Below are 26,628 nucleotides of genomic sequence, written 5' to 3'. Positions count from 1 at the left end.
GCTGATGTTCATCAATTGAGTGTAAGCTGCTTGACTTTTTACTCACCGAGTTGTACCTCAACAGTTCATACATCCTCGACAGGGAACAACAAGTAAAGAAATGATCCAAGACAAAAGTATTTGTTATCAAAGACCATATTCATTGAATGAAGAGTCTTATTTCACTTCTGCAGCGTGTGGAGAAAAGAAATCAAGTCTCCCACTGACGCCCAAAGTATCAGACTCAGTCTGGGTCAGCAGTGTCAGCAGAGGACAGTGGGTGTGTGTGTGTGTGTGTGTGTGTTTTTGTGTAGGTTGAGCTGACGAGGGTGGTTCTTGGAAAGCTTACAAAGGAATGTGAAAGAAAGTTAGTTTTGATGTTACAAGATAGATATCAGAATGTTGTTCTTAATGGGTCTTGACTAGTCAAAAGAGGAAGCACTAGTCGAGAAGTAGGAAACCAACCTTTATTAAAAAAAAAAACAAATATACCTACAGGAGATGGAGATGAAAGAAACAAGACCCTACACTTGAAGAACTTGCATAAGTCAGATCTGCTTCCAGTCAGTATCAATCATTTAAAATGTTCTGAATGAGTAAGTTTTCACTAAATTCACTGACTTCATGTGCCAAAGACACACCAGCAATAATCACTTTTATGAATCATGATGTTTAACCATTGTCTTAATAGTTTTCCTTCTAAACTAACCGCTCCCTTCAAGACATTCTGATTAATTTGTTAAACTAATGAAGAAATGACTTGTGCGACATACAGTAGTGAATGTTAGTCCTGGCTTCGTTCAAAAACAAAGATTTGCAAGAACAATAAAAAGGTTTTTATCACTTCAGAGCATTCTCAACTTAATTACTGCCCAAAATGTTCTACGCCTTAACAAACATGTAAATACAAAATACTTGTACATTTGTTTCGAACACTTAGAGAATTAAGTTCACACAACAAGCATTCAGCCGAGCTGCAAAGAAAGAGTTGACGCTCTAATCCAAGAGGACTTAAAGTAAGATTTAAACTCAAAAAGGCTCAAGGTCACCATTATCAATGTTGTTAGGGATGACACAATGTTTCACTCAAAGCCTAAATCTTCTAAAATAATTACTGGAGAGATAAATCAGAAACCTTGTACTGTGATCAGTTTGACAGCAGAAGCTACTTACAACATCAGCAGTGGCAGAAAAGGTGGAGCTGAACATCTGGGTTAAAAATACTTGAATACGTTGTCGTAAATCCAAACTTTCATGTGTCAGTTAACAGTCCAGCCAATACTGCAGATTGCACACGAGGAACCAGTGCAACATGGGCACTTCCTTAAAGTTATCGCACAGATATATGAACAACCACAAAGGGAGCGAGTCTGGAGAGATTTCAGGTCTTTCCTTAAGGTGCATCCAGCCTGTCAGTGTCTCTGTGGGAGAAGTTTCCATCGTTCAGTTCACAGGAGGGACAGAGGATGAGGAGTCGAGACGAGTCATGGAAAGTTGAGGATTGTACTGGTTGGTGTTTGTACTGTATGTGTGAAAGTATGTGTACATGTCCACACCAACACAGATGTACTGTGTATGTCCAGAGAAGGCTGGGAGTGTGTGTGGGTCTCAGGAGATGGTGGAAAACTCTTTGAGCAGGACGTCCTGACTCAGTGTGTTCAGAGAGACATTCTTCCTCACATTCAGACTGATGGAGCGCACCTGGAGACAGACGGACAGAGAAGCAGATTTATTATCAGGTCATGTGTTTCTATGAAACACAGAGAGGCTAAGGCTTAATCCCATCACAGTCACTGCACCCTTGCCACACCCACTCTGCCTCTGGGTGCTCCTGTTGATGGTTCACCATATTAAAGGCAGTCCCAAATCAATTCATATGTAGCTGTGGATGTATATAAAAACCCTCTGTCAGCGAGTCTGCTGATTTGTCACACTCTACTACCTCTTAAGGCAGCACAAACGCCATAAATGACAGGAAACATCATAAAAAGTTCCTCCACTTAAAACTTGCGACATTTTTAATTTTTCTGCTAATTTTGTATTGTGGGTTTAGAAACAATTATAGACAGTTAGCTAACCCTGTTTTGGGGGATGGTTTGCATTTACAGGGAAACAGCACATAACTGAGCAGCTAATATGTCTATCGGTATAGTTCTCTGCTGGTGATGTGTGGCGAGTGTATCTCACAGTTTACCTGCTTATTTATACCTCATTGTTATCTGTTTATGTTTTGTAAAATAAATTCTAGAATTTATCAGTGTTTAATGATTTAAAATAAAAGGTGAAAATTTAATGTGTAGATACTATAGTTAACAGTTTTTTTGTGGTTGTTTTTGCTTTTTAACTTACTCAGAGGAACTTTCTATTATGGGGAGCATTTCCTCAGCTGTCAACTTTGCAAAAACACCTTTTTTATTGTAAACAGCAGTGATCAGTGTCATGCTGCAGCAGGAAACACAACCACTTTCAAGTGCATTGGCACATTAAATCTGGGTAAAAGGCGGTTTGCTCCTTAGGGTCCTTATAATTTAGACCCTGCCTTTCAATATGGAGCATCCTCGACAGCTGTGAGTCTGACTTTATATGGAGTGACACGCGGCAGTGAAGGGTGGGTTCAGTTGGAGAAAGAACCTGAGTCTTAGTAAACTGTATTAAACCCTCAACAGCCACAATGCATTGCCCTCTGTCTCTTACCAGCTCCTTGAAGAAGGCAGCCTCTTTGGGCTGCTCCGAATATCTCTCAAACTGGTCCAAACCATCCTGCAGTTTGAGGGTCAGTGTGTCATAGTTGGACCGAACCACCTCCAACACCTAACAGGGTGAGAGATGTGGGAAATAGAAAATGAACGTTACATAACTTCCCAGCTCCATAATACAGTGTGGTTAATGCATCGTACAGTGAACGCTTAACTTGAATAGTCACCGAACAGTCAAATATTAATTAGTGTTTAATACTTTATAACAAACATTTTTATTCATAAGGGATCATGTAGAGGGTTGCAATACTGTAGTTTCACATCTGGTTCCTCCCAAAGTTATTTCCAGTCCCTAACTGCTTACTGACATCAACTCTCTTTTAGCATTTTATTTGCTCTCTTGTTTGTTTTGTCCTGCTTCTACACAAGATTGTGCACCATTAGCTAGAACTCCGTTAGGCTTATCTAGCAGTAGTTGTTTAATTATCTTTTTTTTTTTTTTTTTCAAAGACTGGTCTTGAAATCTGTAACAAGATTGAACCACTGTGTGAGTGAGTCTTCTGTACCAGTGAGATTTAGTTTGATCTACAGACTTTCACAAAAAAAGCAAAAGAGGTCACTTTAAGAGGGACTCACCTCATCATTTTTAGGTCAGAGTAGGAATACAATCAAGCAAATACAGTATAGTGAGTGTGTACTATGGTTATAAGATAACAGGACACACTTGGCTGAAGTAAAGTCCAGCTCAAATAAGGTGAGCTGAAATCAGAGCTAATTATGCAGAGATTCTCCACACTTCAACCCCTGCCATTCCACCATTCAGCCGTGAAATAACCCCTAACCAGACCTTTTCCATTGTTTTATTAATGTCCCTGCAACACTCCACACAGCATGAAACACTCACAATTAGATGCACGAGCTGCACTTTGTCATGCTTCCCACAGAAGCTCTATAAAACGCTCACACTCCTCTCAAACAAGTACAGCTTTTATCCAAATAAACATACAGATGTTAACCTACCAGTAGGTCTTTTTCAGTTTATGCGCACACAAAATGTACATATTCTCCTTTATCAGACCTGGCAGTACATCTACTGTACAGCTGAATCATCATTTTAAATGAGGGTTAGGAGCAGGAAAACATTCTTCTTCCTTTTATTTTCTTCTGATAAATCTACAGCTCTGCTCAGGAAAAAAAAAATCCTGTTGTTTTTATTTCAACCTCTTACAGTACACTGATGAAAAATTCATACCCACATCTCTCTCTGCCTTCTTCCTCCTTACAGCTCTCCGTAGAAATGTGGAGGTAGGTTTGAATGGTAACCAACTAATGCGAGTTTAGGTTTTTTCCCCTCACTGGTGGCGAATGGAAAGGACGGAAAAGATGAAAGGGGGGTGGGGGGGATAGTGTGAGCTACGACGAACTGGTTAGAAGAAGAAAAAAAATGAAAAATTGAGGAAAAGTAAATGAAGAAAAAAAGTCAACAGAAAAGAGAGACAATTACCATTTACCACATGCTGTTTTAGCAAAGACAGTGTTTGGTTCAGCGTTTTACACACTCTCACACACACACATCACTGAATCACTGAATTGATGATTGTGTGCATGCAGTTGTCATTGTGTTTATCTTGAAGCACGGATACAAAAGCAGCCTTGTGTGCTGAAGTGTGTTTTGACTCTAAAATTGTACTGTGTGTTAGAGACAGACAGAGTACAGAGGCTTGTTTTAATGCTGTCTGTTTCTGGAGGCCATCCATCTTCTAGTGTCACTATACATGAAGACGCTCCAGGCAGATGGTGTGTGTGTGTGTGTGTGTGTGTGTGTGTGTGTGTGTGTGTTGAGCATGTAAGTCAAAAGACAGAGGTAAAAAAATACAAGGTTTCACACGCCATTTAAAAAACGAGGAGAGAGGGACAGAGGCAGACAGGAGAAAAACGAAGAGCTTAGTCTGAAGAAGCGACAATCTGAAAGTCTGTCAAAACTCCGTTCCACCCCATAATACAGCTGCCACCCTGGTTACATTAACGTTCATCAGTGAGATGCAAGAAGCGGCAGGCTACCTTTTTTAAAAAGCCGACCTACATTTTATGAATTCTGAGACTAGCAAAGGACATCGTCTAATAAATGAAAAATGGCCTAAAAAAATCATTAAAAAAAAAAAATAGTCCCTTTTGGCGCTGACGACAGTAGGGAGACGACAGGAAATGAGGGGAGAGAGAGATGGGGGATGACATGAAACAAAAGGTCCCCAGAAGGAGACAAACCGGGGACGTTGATCTGCACCTTAAACCCTGGGCCACCAAGGCGTCCCAAAAGGACTGTATTTGATCATTTATAAATGATAAAAATTCTATGATTCAAATTCACGTTCAATGAAGTACTGTTAGTAGCCATGTGAAGATTTTGGAGCAAATTCCATGATCATCAATTTTTTTAAAACAGAAACATCAGGATGCAGCATCCCAGACAAGAATATTGGTGTTAAGACCCTAAATAAGTCCTTCACATAAACAGACATCCTGATCCAGGTTTTGTCCCCTATCTGAGTCATATAATATTGAATCAATCCAATATCTATATTTTCCTACATAATATAACCACAGTAAACTAAGTATAGAGTACAATATGAAAAGACAATCTATTTAAAATCAACAGTGTTTTGTATAATCTTTGCGGAGAGAGGAGTGTCAGTGTGAAAAGGTTGTCAGATGGTTTGGACAGGGTGTAGACAGGCTCTCCAGCCTCTCACTGAAGCACTCTGTCAGTGTGGACATCTTCATTTAAACTACTTGCTACTGTTTATTTGTCCATGCTGCTCCGCGGTTTACTCTCTCACAACACATCAAAACAAACTATTTTTTTGTTAAAATGCATTTTTCAAACCATATTTTTCAATACAGGAGCACAACCTTTGTATTATCATAAAATGTGCTGACAATAATCACACTGCAGTAGCTCCACAAAGACAACTACTAATGTTACTTTGTTACAAAGTTACTTTATCTAATGAGGACGGTGTTAATAAAGTGTTAAACTACATTTAACCACTTGCAGCTCATTGACACCAGAGCTAACTTCTGCCTTCTCTCTTTGTTGTGAATAAATCTAGCAGATAACAGCAGAGAGGTAATTGGGGAGTATAATGACCAAATCCATCACTCTCTTATCAGCTTGTAAAAAAAGGACTCTTCCGGCTGTTTTCTTATCCTTACAGATTCGACATAAATGATTAAGTCTTAAATGGAGCTCACAACGCTCATATTGGTGAAGTTCAGCCTCCTTCCAGACTCATGTTTTTCCACTAATGATGAAAGAATAACTCTGTGTTGTCCAGTTGCTTAATGACTCAAATCTGTGTTCGCAAAAACAGTGGGGCTCCTGTTGTGTGGATAAATTGTCATTATTATTTCTACAAGAGTGGCTGCAACATTTACTCTACTTTAAATATTTACACAAAAAATCTGTAATCAGAATAATTAAGCTTTTCTTTTTAGGGTGATGTTTCCTTTAAGAGTACAGTAAGAGGTGAATACTGTGTATATTTGAGAAAATTATGAAAGTTGTTGGTATTTCAGTGTGTCCAGTGTCAAGTGACAGCAACTAAAATGCATATGTCACCATCTGTCATTTACATCTGCCTGACCTGTGTGCAGTGAATCAGCCATGATGAGTTTTAAGCTCAGTGGTGTGTGATAACAATTGCTCTTCTAGGTGTCTCATCACAACAGGAGATGTCAGAGTCATCCATCTCTGCCACGCAGCTGTAACTACTTCTTGATGAACAGACATTCTTTCAAAATAAAATGCAGTGAACCTGTTCTCAAACACTTTTAAGTACTGAGTGTTTTCCATTGTGTACTAAAAAATTCATTAAGATTTACTTTTGAAATGACAAAAGTGATGTTTTAGTGCAGTTCCGGCCAAATGGCCCTGAGATGTTGCTGAAGTTCATTTTTATTTACATGCAGCTTTTAGTCAGAGTGTAAAAGGAGGAAAAGAGTGTTCTGTTTACCTGTTCTTCTGACAGCTGGGAGATGTGGTTCACAGCAGCGTACGACTCAATCTTGGGGTTAAAATGGTTGACGATGGCCCTTAAAGACAAAAAGACAAACACTTCTGAAATGAAGCCGAATGGACATTTTCCTCAAAGTCCAAGGACGCACACTATACATAGTAGACATATGTGATTGTTACACATCTCATTCCAAAACCATGAGCATTGATCTGCTGTTATAACAGTCTTCTTTTGTGACTTTCCACCTGGCTGCAAAGATTTTCTCCCATGCAGCCACAAGAGCAGTAGTGAGATCGGCCATCTTGGGCGACACCTCCTGGCTCCCAGTCACCGTTTCAGGTTAATCTCAAAGGTGTTGGATGGGGTTGGGGTCAGGGCTCTGTGCAGGCCAGTCAAGTTCTTCCGCAAAAAAATGGGTATCCTGTTCTTAACAAACCTCACTTTGTGCAGTGAGGTCTTGTCATGTTGAAACGGGAATGCCTTCCGCTCGCTGTTGCCACAAAGTTGGTATGTCCACATTATGAAATCTAAATTAAAACAATGCATGCTTTTCTCTCTGTGTTGGGCGGCCATCCACACTAAGTGCATTTCCATCCACGTGTTTTTACGTCCATTTTCAATTTGAGCATTTAAAAAAATAGATAAATAATCGAAAAAACGCATACACGTTATACAAGTTGTAGATACAAGTATAAAAGAAACAGCTACGCGAATGTCTCAGAACAACCTCTATGCACATTCACCTACATGCAGCCCAGAGAAGCATGTGTCAGCCTTAAGCTGATGGTTTTTTTTCTCCCAAAAACTTAGCTTTTCCAAAACGGTCGGGGGGGCAGAGCACAGCACAACTGTTGTCATTATCCTGTATTTATGTTTATTTGTCAGACAATATTGTTGTCATAAAACAATGATCTGATCAGCACTGCATCTTAGGAATGGCTGTCTGATAAGCTGGCAGTATTTATGAGCCGCAATCACTTCCTTAGTTCATTCTCGTTCCACTGAAACATAAAAATCTGTAAATGAGAATTAGCTGGCTTAGTGTGGACGTAGTCTAAAATATTATCCTATACTACGCTGTAGCATTAAGATTTCCCTCAACTGGAACCAAAGGTCCTAGACCAAACTATGAAAAATGTACACAAACGTACTTGCAATCTTTTCCAGCATTAGCATATATTTCTATGATTTCTTTATAGATCAAATAAAAGTTGATGCAATAAGCAAAGCTGTGAGATGAAATGGTTTATTTTGTACTGGCTTAGACTATGTCATTTATCAAATAAATTATAGTGACAAAAATGCAGAGAATTCTCCGTAGTGGTAATTCTGTTGTCATTTACATGTGGGGAGCCAACGTATGGAGGAATGAACTGATGGGACTAAAATGGACTTGGTCCCTTCATTTGAGTTCATTTCAAATGTCTCGGGGGGGGGGGGGTCTTTATACCTCTCAGCCTTCACTCATCTATTCTTTCAAATATTACTCTTTCAATCTTCTTCCTCTCCGCCTTCCCCTCAACCATTTAAAGCAGTGGAGTCTGCTCCATCAGGAGCCCAGTTGAGTGGGTGGCCCTCAGGGGCCTCAAAGCCAGGGTGACCTCAGAGGATCATCTCCTCAGAGAAGATGGAGGAGGAAAGACAGATTACAGGGGAACATGGTGGAGGAGAGACCAAGGACAATATGTGTGTGTGGACTGGAGCAAGGTTGGGGTGAAGGAGATAAAGGCTTAAAAATGATCAAATAGAGGGGCCTAGAGGAGGAAGTGAAGGGAGAGAAAAAAGGAAGCAGCTGAGGATAATTTATAGTTCCAAAGACTTAACTTCATTCACTTTATTTTGACCTTTCTCCATCACATTCTTATTTGCAATTCCCCTCAGTCCAATATGAATCTTTTCTCCTTCTCAGGATACAGTGTGTGCGTGTTTTTACCGAACGTTGACAAGGGCATGTGTGACTTTGCTGGCTGCCTCCTTCCACTGGCCCGTGTTTGTTGATACTCTCAGAACTGGAAGGGAGAGAATGATAGATAACACAGAATTAAATGCACACATACAGCCACACTTTAACACATCTCTTCATAAGTCAGGTTTAGGGCTCTAACTAACAATATTTTTTACTGTCAATTAATCAGATGCTTTTTTTCCCCCTCAATGAATCCAGTAATCATTGGGTCTATTAAATGTCAGAAAATGGTGAAAAACATCCATCACATAAAATGTCCAACCAACAGTCCAAAGTCCAGTGATTTCAAATGCATAATATAAAAACAGTTTAAAAAAAAAAAAAAAAAACCCAGCAAATCCTTACAATAGAGATGTTGGAACCAGAAGATGTTCGGTGTTTTTGCTTGACAAATGACTTAAATGATTTATCGATTATAAAAATAGTTGCCAGTTAGTTTTCGGTCAGTCGACTACTGTAAATTCTCACATTTAACCAGGCCTTTATTTGGAACAGGTTTACATTAGACACAGGCTATTACTCTTAATTTCCTCTACTCCCCAGTTAATGTAAACTTAAAACGTCCTTCATGTTTATCCGTTGTCTTGATAAAATCCATATAATGTACACTCCACGACACCAATTCCATCAGTACAACAACAGATTCATGTCATACTCACCACCCTGCTGCTCTCTTCTCTAACAGAAATACTGATTTATTTCACTAGTGACAAAGGGAAGGCTAGAACACTAACTTTAACATGTGACCTGTTGTAGTAGGCTACAGGTAATTGCACCTCCCTCAGTGTTTTTTTAACTCAGCTTTTATTTGTTCGCGATGGCTAATATAATATTTCAGACTCGGCCATTGTTTGAATAACAGCTTTTATATGATAACTATAATCGTTTCAGTTCTGGTCATGTTAAACACTGTAGTTTCTCCTAACATACCCATACAGTAGAGGTTGTCAAAGACCTGGTGCATTCGTACGATTTCATAGTACAGCTCGTCATAGCTGTTGGAGGTGGGCAGGAACGTGTCACCGTATGTTATGAACATGTTGAACAGGTTCACTACCTGGATAAGGAGACACACATTAGTTGACCAATACATTCACTTTCAAACAAAAAGAACTCAACAAACCAAAAATAGGTTTTCTAAAAGGGAAATCAAATTTATTCATCAGTTTCTGCATACGCAGCCGGGTTGGCATCTTTTGTCTCCTCTGACAAACTAAAAGGAGTTTAGACTCTTGTGTGTGATTTGAGTCATACGCACAGCTGCGCTACGAGCAGCACCACTAATACAGCATCTGGCTCTCCTCTTACTACAAGAGCAGACATATCCCTGTGAAATTAATTTCCATTGTGCACTGTACTCTGTCAAGGCCCTGTCTGCATGTTTTGTGAGTGCGTGTTGCTCACCAGTAAGGCCAGATGAAAGATGTTGTGCTTGGCCAGCAGCGTGGTCTCATTTGACAGCAGGAACTTCAGCAGGTTGATGAGAGCTGTGCAGAGGGAGACATGGACACATTAATGAAATAATCTGGAATGTTGGTAGTCGTCTACCAGCAGAGGCATGTGGCAGCAGTCTGCATCTTTATTAAAGTAGATAATGGAAACACAGGAGGGGGGAGGGGGGGTTCAACACCAAATCAAGTTCTTTTGCAAGCTTTTATAGAGGAAATAAAAGCCATAAGAAGAACCAAAATGTGAGCGCACAAAAAAAGCTTTTAACAAGCTCCAACACAAGCTGGCACAACAACATGCTGAAAGAAGATAAAACAGATCTATTGGTTTAATTTGGCTCATTTTGTCTCTACAGTCTTATTTCATGGTATGCTATTATCACCACCAGGAGGAGAGGGTCTGCGTCATTCAGGGAATTAAGCTGATTATTGGTCTGATTAGAGGAATTTGTATTCTAATGAGACAGTGCAATGGGGCCATTTCAAGCTGAAAAGTTATCCTGCGTGTTGACCAGGCTGAAAACAAGGCCACCAGGATGGATTGTGCTTTCTTTAGAGACTAATTATCCAATCTCAATGATGCAATACATTTCCAAACAACGGGCCACTGACTTCAGAAGGAAAATGTTGTTGTTTTGCAAAAGCAGTAACTATTTACTCAACTGTTAAGGTGATGCCCAGCAAATCAAACATTTTTCAGATTTCAATTATGCATATGTCTGAAATTTTATTTGAAAAATTAAGTTATAAACTTCCAAAACACAATTTATTTAACACAGTTTGTTTGCAAAGACCACATAAATCTGCAGAAACTGTAAAAAAGGCAACATTAACCCTTACTTTCATTCTCTGGTTTCACATAAAACGTAGAGTTACAACTACCATATACAGTATATCTTGAAGTAGGGTATGTGTGTGAGAATCAACATCAATCATTACAAACCATAAAAGCTACTTAACAAAGTAGTGAGTAGCTATATATGACTCCCAAGGTGCATTTAGGCAAGAAACATTCAATCACCAAACTTAAAATGTTGTTACAAGCGCCGCTAATGGCAGGTGGAAGCTAAAGATTACGGTGTTGAGAAAAATGACAAAACAGCTTCATCCCAAATGAAATGCAGGTTAAGTTCTTGAGTTCCTCAAAAGGTTCTTGGTCCCCTGGGAAAAGTTCCTGCCTACCCTATTCTTCAGATATAAATGACATGAGAGAGAAAGTGAGATATCTTTACCTGACCAGAGCTCTCTCCAGGTGTAGTGTAACCTGATTCTGCACTTCTTCTGGTAGCACAGGAGTTTGTGGATGATCTGCACACAGCGCCTTCACAGGAAATGAACGCAAAACTGTGGTGACTGAGCTGGTTGGTGAATGAGATTAGAAAAGTGTGTGTGTGTGATGTGCATGTGCTCTCACAAGTATAAGTCCATGGGGAAATCCTTCATCATATGGGTGACAATAAACTCCACCATGAGATCTAGACAAAGGGGTACAGACAAAAGAAAAAATAAATGTTAGAAGGATCCAAACAGAAAGGGTTAAATTGCACAAACCTTTAACCTCAAATATCATATCGGTTGTTACAGTGCAAGTTACAGTGTGAGAAGCAGTACAGCAAAAACAGCTAGCCAGTAAACATGCCAGGAAAAAAAAACCTCCAACGAAGTAGTAGGGAGTGAATATGATCTATAACGTGAATCAATGAAATCTGCACAAACATTTTAAGAATGAATTAATTAATTCAATTTGTATTATTGTGTCATGCATATAACTAAGACACCATAAATACATACAAGCCAGAACCAGAGTGCAGCATATACATTTCCAAACAACAGGGAAAGTCCAAAAATAGACAATGCTGGCTGCCCAGCTTTGCATAAGGGATTATGGCAGGCAGAAAGAATTCTATATATTTTATAAGATCTATATAATAAATAGCTTAACTTAAAGTAATTTGCATTGTGTCGTCATTCCTCCACTTTCAAATAAAGAGTATAAACAAAATAAGAAGTCAAAAACACAGCTGTGACAGCTGTGATTGTAGACTGGTGAATGTTTCAACCTTCATCAACATCTGGTCTGTAGCCGTTACCATGGGAAACTACACCCGGAGGGTAGATCTGAAGTTATAGCTAACTAACTAGCCTTCAAAAATATCAAACATCAGAGTCACTGCCAGTTTGAGTCCACAGTAAACATCTATAAATGTTCCTCATACCTAGAACAGCACACACCAGCGGCCGTGAAGGGATGTTCTTGTCCACTGCTTTTTTTCTGTGCCTCATGGGCTGAAAAAAAAAATCAGAATTGAGTCAGTATGTAAATGCGCATGAATAGATTGTACTGCACATCCTAGAGATGGACAAGTGTATCAGCATACTACCAGGATTGACCAATATCAGTTTTAAAAAGAAATATTGTACAAGACAATATTTTCATGGTCAACATCTGGCCGATGCAATTTTGTGAGCCTTTTTTCTAGATGCACCTCACTTAATACAAGTGTCAAATTTCACAAAAATAATAAAGTGTCATGGTCTTTATCATGCAGTGTGTTTACATGCACTTAAGTAACAGGGTTAGAGTCGGCTTTGTCCCAGAAGACGATTTCTTACAACGTCATGTAGACGAAACGATGTAGAGAAACCTGGTTAACGTAATCGGGGTAGGGGATTAGAGAAACCTTGTTTCCCCGGGTAGTTTTCTCCTGGAGAATGCAGATGTCTCTGCCATGTATACAGGTAACCGGGTTTCTTATCTGCTTTACACATGTGCATGACAAAAGACTGCAGAGTGGAAGGGTAACAGCTTAGCGATGGATGAAAAGAGACATCATTACACAGAGCAATGCATTCTTGTCAGGACCGACGCAGCGTCTTCTATCATTATTTATAGTTAAAATCAGCAACCCGTGGTTCCAAAATAATGTCAGTGGAGAAATCTGATTACTGACCTGCTGCCCGTGTACGCAGATTTACAGTAACCAGGTTACTACTGTATAGTGCAAAGTCAACCCATATACTTGCGTAACCTGGTAACCTGCGTAAAAGCTGAAGCACCTGCATATGTACATAAAGGTGGGGCACGTGTAATCCAATACACGTCTTTTTGTCAAATTCAGCAAATATCTCCTCACAGTCCGCTAGCTGTCTGTTCAGTGTGTGCGCTCTGAAAAAAAATCCAGTGTTTGTACACAGCCCTGGCTCTGTAAATGGGGAAATAAAGAAAGTGGCTCAGACCGAGCCACACAACACAAAATTTGTGTGTCAGGTAACGTTAAATGACGTGCCCACGGACCTTTAGCTTACTTTCTAGTCTGCCAAGATATGCTGCTGTTGTGGTGTTAGCTATAGTAGCAGGAGAGTTGTGAGTATCGCTGTCTGGAGCTGATTTGCTGGCTGGGAAATGGTCTCGTCCTCTCTGGCTGCTAGCTTTGCAGCAGCAACTGTAGAGACAGTTTGCTAACCCACAACCTAGCTTTCATTAGTTACATTACTTGCTGTGTCGTTGTTCACTCGATATCATGGTATTTGTCATGGTATTGGATTTCTCCAGAATCGCATACCCCACCCCAACTGATAGGAATGGGGGGAAAAACAGATAACTTGTAATGCTGTAACTCTTTTATTTGTTTTTATCACTTTTGCGCTCACTCACACCCAGAAACTCACCATTCTGTGGAGATTGACTCTGAAGTTCATGTTGTCATCGTGAAGAAAGGCATCTGCGTACTGGTCCTACAACACACAGAGGTGAAGTCAGAACAAAGACAATCTGTGGAGGGTACAAATGTTGCAGCAGTGTAGCTGCTCTTACCTCGGCTATGCAGGTGAGGATGATTAGGCACAGTCTAGCACTGTTGAGTCGATGCTCATCTGGAAACACACAAATATGAGACTCTTAACAGGTAGAAAGAAAACGGAGGGCCAGACAGTTTTTTTCCCTCTAGTGTTTTGGGAGGGGGTGACTGAAACAAATGACTGCTTTAAAGTGCGATAACAATTGTGGGATTGAAGAGAACAGCATTTATTTGTCACTGCTGTCTAAAACAACTACGTGAGAACACTTAAGGACAGAGATACAGAAGAAAAAGTGAAAGAATGAAGAATTATAGGAAGGCAGAGTGACAGAAACAAAAAGGAAGAGGGCATGAAGGTTTCTGTTTACCTTTAGTATCCTGCATTACAATAGAGGAGTACTTGAGGAAGGTGATGAGAAGGTTGCTAGTCTGCAGGTTGGGATCCAGAGGCAGTTCTGGGTTGTTCATCACTACACAGCAGATGTACAAATAAAACTTAAATCAAACATAATCACTGCAGTTACAATATTTTTTCTAAATATTATGGCGAAAGAGGACATATATATGAACTAAACATATAGAAAGAACATAGTTATGATAAATCCAACTCACAAAACCGTGCAGTTAGTTATTCCATTAATAAAAATCTCAAAAACCTGAGCCTAAACTCAAAGTCTATTGTACTGTAGGTTAAAAAGAGCGGTCGCCCTTGTTTGGGCAGACGGAGTGCTCATTCAGGCAAATAACAGCATTACAAAAAGTGATGTCTTTGTCCCATTACTGTAGCTACTGTAGCTTGCTGTGTTGTCTAGACAAGCATCTCCATCCATTTAAAAATCTCTGCTCGCTGAAACATACAGCTTGTTTCATGGATAAATGATGAGCCAGTCATTTCTATCTTCCTCCTTTCCCTCAAAACCCTCATTTGTTTCCTTCTTCCGCACATCACTGCAGGCCCAAAGATTTCACACTATCAAGAAACATATCATCACAGGGGGCTATACTGTGAAAGGAAACAGCATATTCCTGACATGTGATTGCACGCGCATGTGTGAAATTATTTCTGGTGTAAGCGGAGGGCCCTGTAAGTGCTGAAGCATAATGCACGCTGCATGTGAAACATTCATCTGTATTTGAAGCTGAAGGTTAATATTTTATACAGAAAATGGCTCTTAGATTTGAAGCAATGGAGGGAGAGCTAGCCAGAGATAGAAACATGCACCTTTTAACAGTTACAGCGTGTGTGAAAGCTAAATGACCTGCTTTTGAATGTGCCAGCAACAACATTCACCTTCCATGAAACCTGAAGTTACAGCCAGGCACCCAAGTGAGAGATAATAAATATGTGGGATGATGTAATAATCTGATTATTAAGATGTAATAAACCCATGTTAAAAGCGTTCTTTACTGTATATGAGCATCTCTCTTCTATCAGATAACCTTTCAAATCTATTGAATATTTGAAAAGGCTGCTGGTGAACGTGCACGTGTGCCTGTGTGTCGCCATGTTTGGAGGGAGAGTTTTTAAAAATGTATGTAAAAACACTGTTAAGAATAAACTGAGGAAAAGAAGCAGAGGCCCTTGATGCCAAAAATCTTTAGAAATCCTTTACTCCATTTTACATCACTTAAGGTGTTTTAACAGGATCAATATTTTCAGTTTAGTTCAATTCTGCTTTAAGGTGAGGCTGTGGTATAAAACATCTGTAAACACACAGAACTGACAAGACAAGGTTAGAGCTGTCCTCCCCTGCAAGCTCAGGTGCCCTTCGATGTAGAAAACACTATAGCTGAATACTGACGCATGTATATGAGGCTGTAAGATGCAGTTTCTATAACGACCACTAGACAGTGCCTCCAAAAGAAAAGTCTAAAAAGACTACTGAAGCCAATAGGAAAACCCCCCGTTTCTTTCTCGAAAAGCAAAAAAGGGTTAGGTTTTCACGAATAATTGAATTTGTGATTCTAGGTGGCAGTTTCGACAATTTTCACTCTAATTATGTTTAAGTAAAAGGGGTGTGATTGAGATCATAACAACTTTCAACTATACACTGGAGAAATCCAATACCATGACAAATACCATGATATAGAGCGAACAACGACACAGCAAGTAATGTAACTAACGTTAGCTAGGTTGTGGGTTAGCAAACAGTCTTTACAGTTGCTGCTTCAAAGCTAACAGCCAGAGAGGACGAGACAGTTTCCCAGAGCCAACAAACCAGCTCCAGACAGCGATACTCGCAACTCTCCTGCTACTATAGCTAACATCACAACAGCACATCTTGCCAAACTAGAAAGTAAGCTGAATGTCCATGGGCAAGTCATTTAACGTTACCTGACACCCAAATCATGGCTGGAATGGCTGGAATAGTGTTGTGTGGCTCGGTCTGAGCCACCTTTCTTCATTTCCCATTTACAGAGTCAGGACTGTGTACAAACACTGGATTTTTTTTTCAGAACGCACACAGAACGGACAGCTAGAGGACTGTGAGGAGATATTCACTGAATTTGACAAAAAGACGTGTATTGGATTAGAATCGCATACCCCACCTTTAAACATACAATTGCCTAAATCCATTCTTCTACTCTGACAGGCGAAACAGTTTCCATAACCCTGCTGCATTTTGCAGTTTCATGTGGTCACTGCTTTCTAGCTTCACCTCAGCTCCTCCTCGCTGCAGAAAATGTGGCTCCAAAAACTGACATGAAGGCAGTGAGAAGACTGACACAGACTTCGGAAACCAGTGGGTGATGTAACACACTATACATATATGTTTTCTGCAGTCTATGTCTCCCTAGATAAAACTATGAAAAGGTGTATGACTTACTGTCTAGGGAGGGCGGCGTTGTGCCAAGTGGTGTTGTAGGTGTGGTTGGAGTAGGGGTCATAGGTGTGACTGGGATGTCAATCTCAGGGTGGCTCTGTTGAAAGACCAAAAACACATGTGAAATGTCATTAATAGTGAATAGCTGTCCCTTGTGTCCTGTAATGTACAGAAACATCAACAGTACAAGCTGGGCAGGAGATTCAACTGAGGACTGAGAGAAGGGAACACAATGCCTTTTAGTGGAGACTGGAAGAGGAGTGTTTACTTCTGGTAGTGTAGAACATTTCCACTAAATGGTACATTAATCATTGCTGCTAATTTATCTTGAGATTTGTAATTAATTCCAGCATTGCAAAAAGCAGCACAATGGCTTAGTGGCCTCAGAACGGAAGTTAATCCGGAGGCACAGTATAGCGGCTGCTGTCCTAACTGCATTTGATAAATCCTCAGTATTCAGTTAGTTAGGAAGGGTGGCTCAAATACTGAATTTGAGTGTTGCCACGGGGATTAATGAAGTAGAAGAAACAAAGTCAACTGAATGATGGTGGAGAAGTGATTTTCACACCTTTAAAGAAACACGTACTAATAGCAGCGTAACGTCATCGTATCTCAACTCTCCTGCTGACGTATAAGATCTACAGATAAAACAATGGATTAAACAGTCAGAAAAGAGATAACGTCTGTCTCCTCTATTCTAAACACTGTCTTCTTGTTTTGTCCATTATTAGATGTCAAATCACATGCCATGACTGGCAGAAGATTAGAAGGCAATGGAATAGAAAACATTTTGCCTATGTTTCACAGCAGCAGGAAAAGAGGAGAAGAAGAAACAATGAGGGTGTTATGAACAAAAAAAAAAACTTGTCATAAAAGTCAGGTACATTCAGAGTGCTCTTATTGTAATTGATGCCTTGTCCTATTGTGGTTTTCAGACTATGCAGACCCTTAACAAACCTGCAATCCCTCTTATTTTGGAACACCCACAAATCTCTTCTGAGCACAAAAAAATAATTCCCACTAGATAAACTTCAGGTTTCTCCTTACCAACTTTCTTTTGGGTGACTATGCAGGTATGGAGGCTTCTACACAACAAAAATGATGGAAATAGTAATGGGAAAATTAGCTCCAATAGGGCCTCTTTCATTTTTTTAATATCATCAAAAAAAAAAAACAGATGTACACTAAGAGAAAAAGTAATCCATCTTACCTGTGCTAATACAGTGATGAAGTTGCGGTTAAGGTGCACAGCCTCATAGAGTGCCAGCAGAATCGCCTCATTTGTCCTTGAGAAGAAAGGGAAGTTAGTAAAATCTCCAAACCTTCACATAATACTAAACTGGGCAGGAAAAAGCTTTAGGCTTTGATCCACTCAAGCTCAAGAAACAAGTGGAGGGGCACTCACAGGGGTGTTTATTAACAATTGCTTCATGCATCAGAAGGTCTTTTTTTCTTTTAAACAATCTCATACTGTTCGATTACAGCTTGGTTGTTGGGTTTTATTATTATTATTATAGTAAACTTTTAAACAACTAGAACCTTTTACAATGACAAAACAGAGGACAAGCAAAAGACACGGCAGAGTTAATGGATTCTCTCATTGAAGGTAGAGAACAACGCAATTAAGTTTGACTGATGGGTAACTTCAATCACTTTGTACTTACTGTACGGAGAGTTTCTCATCAACATCTGCTATAAACATGTTGCCAACCTGTGGACAGAAGAAGATCAAGCTATCAGCAAACAGTTCCCCCAATATGGAGCCACAGACTAAACTCTTTGAATAGCAAATACATCCTAATGGAAGAAACAGCAATCTATTTAAATTATATCTACTGTAAAAATATAAAGTAAAAATAAGATCCTACCATATTAGTGAGGGTAGAGAAGAACCCACCCTGGTTCTCCTCCTCTTTGTCTCTGTACTGCCTAAAAGGGAAAAGAACAAGATGGACAGAAAGTAGGAAGTAAAAAAAACGTGGAGAGGATGACAAAAAAATTTAAGACAGGTATGGCCACACAACAGCAGAGGCAGAGATATATGTTTTCAGTCAAACACTGCACTTGTAACCTAACAAACATTTACCTAACATTTCCTTCTACTCCCTGCAATTTATTATCCAAGGAACATTCGATTTATACACAAAAACAATGAACTGTATGGAGCTGTCATACATCACTTTAATGTGTCTGTCTATGCACGCACACAGACAAGACCTCCTTCACAAACAGCATTTTAATATCCAAACCTTGCCTCATCCAAAAAACATTACCGACTGACAAAGAAAACTGTCAGATATAAATAACTGAAAGTATAAAAGGGCCTGTTTTTTTCTCAGGAGAATAGAAATAGAGCATTTGTGGGACACATCAAACTAAACTGATGACGCCAGCGGCCTCGGCACATCATGCACTGCATCATTAAAAACACATTTGTGACACATGGACATTTTTAGATCTCACCTGTTATATTCTGTCAGAGCTTGGTGGACAACCATACCCATTCCCTGGGAGAGAAAACATCCAGTGTTTCAGTCAAACCTTTGGTAAGCTGCTTTATGTGAAGGCCAACGCCTACATCACAATGGCTATTTATTATTCTGTAGTTAAGAAGACACAGTAAGTGACAACATACTCACATCTAGTGTTGGCTCATCATCCACAATAGAGAGCTTCACAATGTATGGATTCACAGACTAACAAACAGAGAAAATCAGTGAAATTAGAAGTCATTAAATATTTGACACAAATACTGAAGTTAATACTTCTTGCCCCTTAAAGGACTACTCTCTTTTCATTTTGTCCCCTACCTCAAGGGGATCATCTACAGTACATAGAGTAACAACAGACTACAGACTGGTCAGGCTGAGTAATGCAACTAAAAATGCATGTAGATCAGCTTTCTTGGGAACAAACAGGAAAGGAAAGCCTGTGTGAGTCTGGATCATAAGAGGACTCCATCTCTATTGGTTGGATTTTTAGCAGTGTTTTTCATGCTGCAGCCATACCTAACATGCAGAATGCTGCAGCAGACTTTAACCGTGTCTTTTTTTTAAAAACACATTTAAATAAAGTAAATGCAAAGGCGGCTCCTTGTGTTGTTGCGCTCTTTGCTAACATATGAGGGTGCATCCAAAACCTTGATCCTCATCCTTTTATCCCCTTCCATACTGCCACTCTTATCCTTCCAGGAAATGTCTGGAGAGGGAAGTAAATTGGAAGTACTTTCAGAAAGCATGTTTGCTTCTCTGTCATCCAAACGTAGGACACGTGTCTCTTTGATACCTGACATAGCTCAAGTCAAAGTTTTTACACACATGTGGTGCAAATTAGAAATGACATGTTCAGCTTTGACCTGCACAAATATCCTGTTGGTGTTTTCATGGGTTAACCTTTTTCCACAGACTACTACTGATTTTACTCATCTGAGCTTGGCAACACTCCATTTGTAAAAAAAATTAAAATTCAAACAGGTCAATTAAAATCTTACACTCTTATTCCCTCATGTTTCCCTTCAGAACTGAAAAGCCTTCCTAGAGACCACACACACCTGTACTGTACATCCTGTACTAAAAGAGATTTCAGGAGCTGCTTCTATTGTATCCTCTACTGTTGAGTCTTGGCAGAAAAGAAAGACAGTGGATGAAAGGGGGACTGATCTCTGGAGCCTTTGGATGCACTTTCAGTATGCTTACTACACCTCCCTGCTGCTCAAAAGGCTATTCTATTGACAAAACAAGTGCAGTTCCATGTGAGTATATGTACAAACCTCATATTTCCTGTAGTTGACCAGGAGAGCCAGGAGGACCACAGCATCATAACCATGCTGCCCTCTACTGGACACATCTGACAGAATCTGAGGAAGAGAACAGAGGTGACTAAATTGGGAAGAAAGACAGCTTTAAAATAAATTTAAAACTCCCAGAATTACAGTAGACAGTGTTCTGCTAATCACTTACCTGTAGAATGGCTTCAAAGATGCTGTTGATCATCACATATTCCAGTATGGTGTTCTGACTAATATTGTCTGTCACCTGTAAACACATTTTTTCACATATCTGTGATATTTAGCATGTATTTAACAGCACAACAAGCATTCCCCAAAGCCTATCACATTATAATCTATGTTGCTGTTTTGATATGTTCTGTCTCACCGTCACCAGACACAGCAGCAGTTTAAGACAAAGGCTCTTCAGACTCTCTGAGCCATCTCCACAAAGAAGGCTGTCCAGTCTCTCCATCAGGTCCTGCAGGAGACACAAACACAAGACATAACGTGAATGAACACAAATCATTTCTTTCACTCCTTTTATCCCTTCAAGGTATTTTCCACACACCTTCATCCTTTGCTCAGCCTTGTCAAACCCCATGAGCATGTTGATGATGTCAAACCCTGATGCCGACTTGTTCTTCTGGTGAACACCCCGAAAAAGTGCACAGAGAGTCTGAGAAGAGGGGCAGAGGAGCACAGATGTTGCTAAAGTGGTTATAGTGGTGGCACAAAACTGGATCCACGAATCTGACAAGCCAAGATCATTTTATTACAGTCAGAGTCTCATCAGCATACTTCAGATGCTTCTGATGTGATGGTAACATGTGCAATGTAACTTGTAGGTGAAAATCTAGGTTTAGTTACCTGCAGGGCATTGACTACTTTGATCTGGTGCTCCTCTGCCAGAGCCTGAACACAGTGGTGGAACAGAGAGTTGATGTTGTCCTGGATCCGCTGAACCTCCTCCCCATCTACACTCTCCAACTTGGACTCCAGGTACTCTAGGTTCACCTGAAACATGGTGGAGGGACAGAAGTAAAAAAAGATTGAGTGAGGAAAAGATTGGTGTGCAAATGAAGGGAATGATGGTGAGGTAAGAGTTGAGGATGATTAGAAGACCAAAGTTATTAGGAAGCATTCAACTGACTAATTCGCAATACCCTCCTGCCAAAACAGCATCAGCCTAGCCAATTAGAAATGTGGTGAAGAAGAGCAGCTGCATAGTCCAGTGATTAGAGCAGTGCGATATGATCAAAATCTCATCCCGATACAGGTCATTTTATATCCAGATAACAATACACATCACCATATAGCTAGGGCTGACCCAAATGCTTTGAAGCTTCTACCGTTGCCATGGTAATTGACATCTAAATAAGTATTCAAATGCTTTGTTTTTATTATTATATGTGCATTACCCCAAACATCCCAAATAGCCCATGAAATAAGAAATAGTAATCCAACATTATTAACATTAAACGACATCTTAGAGTGCAAGAGGATGACAGCAACGCTTTTTTGTTAAGCTATGAGTAGAGCAAAAATGCCATAGACGTAAGCTAAAAATGGTGACTAGCAAAAGTTTTGCTAGCCCCTACCCTACCAGCCCCTCCTGTCACTACCAGCGATACCTGCATGCAGTGAATCGCATCAGAGGAGGACAGGACGATGTCTGTGTTCTTCATTCTTTCTAAACTTCACTCAGTATTTTGATGTCAGCAATATGATATATTTTATTAACATTTTAGATTTGTTTCCAGTGATATATTATTGAGTTTATATAGTGACTTAGCTGTTGTAAACATTACTGTTGCTGCTCTAGAAACAACATTTAGTTATATTTAAAATATTCAATTCTAATCCTGTTCTGAATATATATATTTTTAAATATATTTAAAAAGCAATTATTTAGTAATGAAAAAGAACCAACAAGCGTATTGATAAGAGCAGTAGTAGCAATAAAATCCTAATGATACCCATCACTAAACACTATAATTTGTCAAAAAAACAACTTTTATTGGGGACCCACTCACTTTCTGTGGGTCCAGGGGCCTCACTACATTGAAAACCTATCAACATCACTGATAGTCTATGCAAATTAGACCACCAGACAACTTTCAATCCTATGCTGAGGACTTATCTGTGCAGCATAGTGTATGAGTGAGAGTGTATCTGATTTGTGCACATTACTACTTCCTCTTTTTGTCTACATACAGTGAGCTATCTCCAACCACAAACACGTAATGATTATGAGGCTGAAAGTAAGTATGGACATCAGTGTCATTTTTCTGTACATGTAGCCATAATACCTCCATCTGGAGTTTTTTAAAAGCTAAACTTATAGTATTTACATGTTCTGCATGTAAATTTTCTGCACATAGGTACGGAATGCCATTTTATTCAATATTAAATAAATAAATGTGCCTATGAAATTTATAAATATGGCTATGAAATAAGAACTCTTATGCAGGACATATATATTTCTACTCAACATTATGTTGCTCTTTGTCAAGTACATTTCTCTTTACCTTCATAAGAAACAGCTCATCCCAGAAGCGAGGGTTGTTTTTGGCTGGGTCTTCTTTCTAAATAAAAATAATAAAAAAACAAAAAACAGACAGGACTTTGTTTACACTTGGGCAAAATTTTATTTCTCTTTACTTTCCATCACTGACAGTTTCCCATATGATACTCACTGCAAAAATCTCATCATACATCAGCACCACCTTCTCTTTCAAGGGCTTCTTAGAGGACGACGTCCTCCTCAACAGCCCTGACTTCTTCTCCACCTGAGACATGACTGAGTCTGAGGAAAGAGACACGGCGAGCTAGATAAGGATCTGCATGAATGATGTAAAAATAAATGATGTATATCACCAAGATTTCTTCCATTCTATAGATTAATTAAAGTATAAGGCAGACAATGTTCTATATTTATGTTACACTCAACAAATCTCGTGAAAAGTCCAAAACCAACAATGTGTTGGTCTGTCGCTCAGTGCTTTCCGACTTCCCCAGCCTGTCTGTGGCTCTCAGCCCCTAGCCCGTTCTTTCCTACATTCATCTGAATTTCCTAAACAGCAAATGCTACTCAAACAGGAGTAAATAGTGTGTTTGACCAGGACAATTTTCAGCCATGGATTTGGTGCACAAGTGAGTATGTGTGTGTGTGTGTGTGTGTGTGTGTGTGTGGAATTGACTCAAAGTAAAATACAGTGCCTATGTTCATCATTATGAAGAAATATGTCCGCCAGTGCAACAATGTGGCTCATTAATGCATTTTTAATAGTGTCAGATCAATTCATTGATGATTCATTTCACTGAACACATAACTTTATGGCCACTACAGTCTCTCCAGCCACTAAGCAGGTGTGCTGTCTACCGTCCTTAGCAACAGACACTACTATCATGACAGTTCTTGAAAGGAATAACTCCCTTTACTGCATAACCTAATTGGCCAGGTCACCTAGAACCGTCACCTGTTGAAAGGCATAACAGTCTGGCGTTAATGACTGTTTTACTATTCATTCATTCAGAGAAATATGCAGAGTTTAAAAAAAAAAAAACTAAATCAAAAGAGGACAATATTCAGTGAAAACAATTGCACACTGAGGTGAACTGGTTTGAGATCATCAACTTGAATTGTCCAGGGGTAGTGAGAGTGTCGATCTTGTGTTGTAGATAATTCCATGTGTATGTTGCATAAAAACTAAAAGGCAGATTTTCCAAATTCAGAATAAACCTGTGGGACTTGTTAGTAGAGCAAGTTTGGTCCAGTCCAGCAAAGATGTTATATAAGGTGGAGAATGTCCAACACGGGATTTATGGATGAAAAGATACAAGTGTTTATCAGCCTCTGTGCCAGAGAGGACCAACCAACTTTGTTATAGAATACAATGGTGAGTGTCATAGGCACCTCCGGTAATGAATCTGAGGGCAGAATGATAAACTGAGGTTTGAGAGTGGAAGCAGCGGCATGTATGTATCTAGGACTGATAGAAAGACTCAACTATACTTTCCCTACAATTCAAAAGGGAAGTTAGATCTGTTTCTGTACGAAAATCTGAGTTTTGGCCTAAGTTTGGTGATGAGATTTTCAATATGATGTTTAAAAGTAAATGATTCAACAAGCCAAATACCTAAATATTTATTCTCTGTGACTCTCTCAATATTGGTACCATTCAGTGTGTACTAACTTACTTTGTTTAGAATGACAGAAGCACTGTGCTTGGAAACAGTTCTAGTAACTACACGCTGTCGGCTGGCCAAGTGACAGATTTGTGACATAGCGTAAGGAAATAGCATAATGAAGGTTTAGGTTAGGTCAGCAGAACAATCTGTTATAGATGAAGCAACGTTTGAATAATTCGCGTAGCTAAAGCGCTATTAGGTTAGCTAAGTAATTATCAGTTGACATTTGCTAAAATTGATGGCACATGATATAACGTTAATCTAAGTGCAAGTTTAGATGGGCTGCTAGCTAGTTAGCTAACATTAGCTAACTGACCCATCGCTAACTAACTAGTTAACGACTAACGGCAACGTGGTCACGTTAACAAGCAGGCATTGTTGTCCAGTCGACACTCGATGAGCACTTAGTTTATTAGCAGTTAGGTCACCAAACGTAAATCTACGAAAATGTTCAGTCTTCGCAGCTAAAGCTAACGCAACCTAGCTAACTAATGCCTGTCGGACAACGATGTTAACGTTGACTTAACGTTAGCAATTTAATGTCAGGATGCGATTATTGACAACATTACTGTGTTACATTATTTAGGTAGGTGCAGCTTAGTTAGGAGTGTGGTTTGTTCTTACCTCAATTTAAGTATTAAAATCTATGTCGTAAATGTAATTCATGAATCCCTGTAACAACACTAGCCTCTGCTAACATACTGCTAGCCTGCTATTGGGCTTCCTCTTCTTCTTTTCGTTTTATGGCGGATTGCAATCAATGACTCTAAAGGTGCATACCGCCACCGACTGTCCCGGAGTATACAGAAATGGTTTTTACTCGTTTTTTTATTCTGAGGGGGGAACTACAATAAAATATATAAAAATAAAATAAATAAGAAAACAAACAAGATAGATAAATCAACACACTAAATAAATTAGACTTATTCTATCATATAATTGTATCCTTAAAAAATTCAATTACAGCTTTCTGGGCATCCATTACCCCTTCTATAGTTGTCCCCAGTATTCCCTCTAAGTTCCACAGATACTTCTTCTTCTTCTTTGATGTTTAATAACGGCAGCTGGCATCCTTAGTGTTGACCCCAAAGATACTAACCATGGTCACTTCATTTATTAATTGCGTTGAATCGTCATCTGTGAGATTATGCCATAAATTAAGCCTAAACCCATTAAGTAAAATGAGGGAAAATATTTTGTGTTAAGTAGGAAACAATCTAATCCTCACAATTATCATTACATCAACTAAAGGGCTCATAGCAAATTGTAGACAAAGGGCTGAAGGGACCTGGTCCTTTGTCTCTGTGATCTATGGCCACTTCTTGTTGATTTGAAGCACATGGGGGTAGAAGATAACTGAGATTTCTGTTTGAGCTGCTCACCTCCTTCCATGTGCACCCACAAATTACATAATGTTATGAAATATCTTCAATGAATTCAAATGTCAGAGCTTCATTTCATCCCTGACATTCGTTTTTGCACTAAATACAGTGTTTTATACATTCCTGATCAACCACACAGAGAAAATTAGACAAGTCACTTTTATGCAAAATATATAACTGCTTTTTAACTACAGCAGATTGTTGATTCACATTTGTCAACATGAATGAGACAAAGAGTCTAACCTTCTCTGGTAGACCCTTTGCTCTGTACCTAGATAATAAATTGCATAATGGTTTGATTGGTTTTGTCTCCAATTTAAAGCAACAGTTGATGCGTCCATGATTTGACCTCATGAGTCCCTTGGTAAATTAACTTTACCATCAAGGGTGCAATATTTCTGGTAAAGACTACATGGAGCGCCTCAATTTCCAGAATAAATGAGACGAGCTCTGCTTTTACCGTGTCATTAGACAGAGAAGGAGATGAGGCAGGAGAGAGGAAGGAGAGTCAGAATATAATGAGAAAGAAGCAAAGTATGACGCTACCGTGGAGATACCA

The 26,628-nt window shown here is 39.4% G+C and overlaps 1 protein-coding gene across 1 annotated transcript; it reads right to left on the bottom strand.

Annotated features, from left to right (window-relative positions):
* Window positions 1–432: 432 nt before the first annotated feature.
* Window positions 433–25,469, bottom strand: armh3 (armadillo like helical domain containing 3). Its single transcript, XM_044191411.1, has 26 exons — window positions 25,312–25,469; window positions 23,193–23,302; window positions 23,025–23,081; window positions 21,364–21,510; window positions 21,065–21,172; window positions 20,882–20,974; window positions 20,687–20,761; window positions 20,497–20,583; window positions 19,367–19,423; window positions 19,191–19,234; window positions 18,596–18,656; window positions 18,392–18,438; window positions 17,938–18,013; window positions 16,731–16,824; window positions 14,271–14,372; window positions 13,920–13,978; window positions 13,775–13,840; window positions 12,322–12,391; window positions 11,520–11,580; window positions 11,338–11,426; window positions 10,062–10,144; window positions 9,588–9,714; window positions 8,625–8,700; window positions 6,689–6,767; window positions 2,674–2,790; window positions 433–1,680 (listed from the first exon to the last, which is right to left on the bottom strand). Exons 2-26 carry the CDS (start codon window positions 23,292–23,294, stop codon window positions 1,588–1,590), a joined length of 2,070 nt encoding a protein of 689 aa, XP_044047346.1. The 5' UTR covers window positions 23,295–23,302; window positions 25,312–25,469; the 3' UTR covers window positions 433–1,587.
* Window positions 25,470–26,628: the final 1,159 nt, after the last annotated feature.

The sequence above is a fragment of the Siniperca chuatsi genome, linkage group LG3 (genome assembly GCF_020085105.1).
Source record: "Siniperca chuatsi isolate FFG_IHB_CAS linkage group LG3, ASM2008510v1, whole genome shotgun sequence".
Lineage (NCBI taxonomy): Eukaryota > Metazoa > Chordata > Actinopteri > Centrarchiformes > Sinipercidae > Siniperca > Siniperca chuatsi.
The sequence above is the reverse complement of the archived record's forward strand: the minus strand, read 5'-3'. Positions and strand labels throughout refer to the sequence as shown.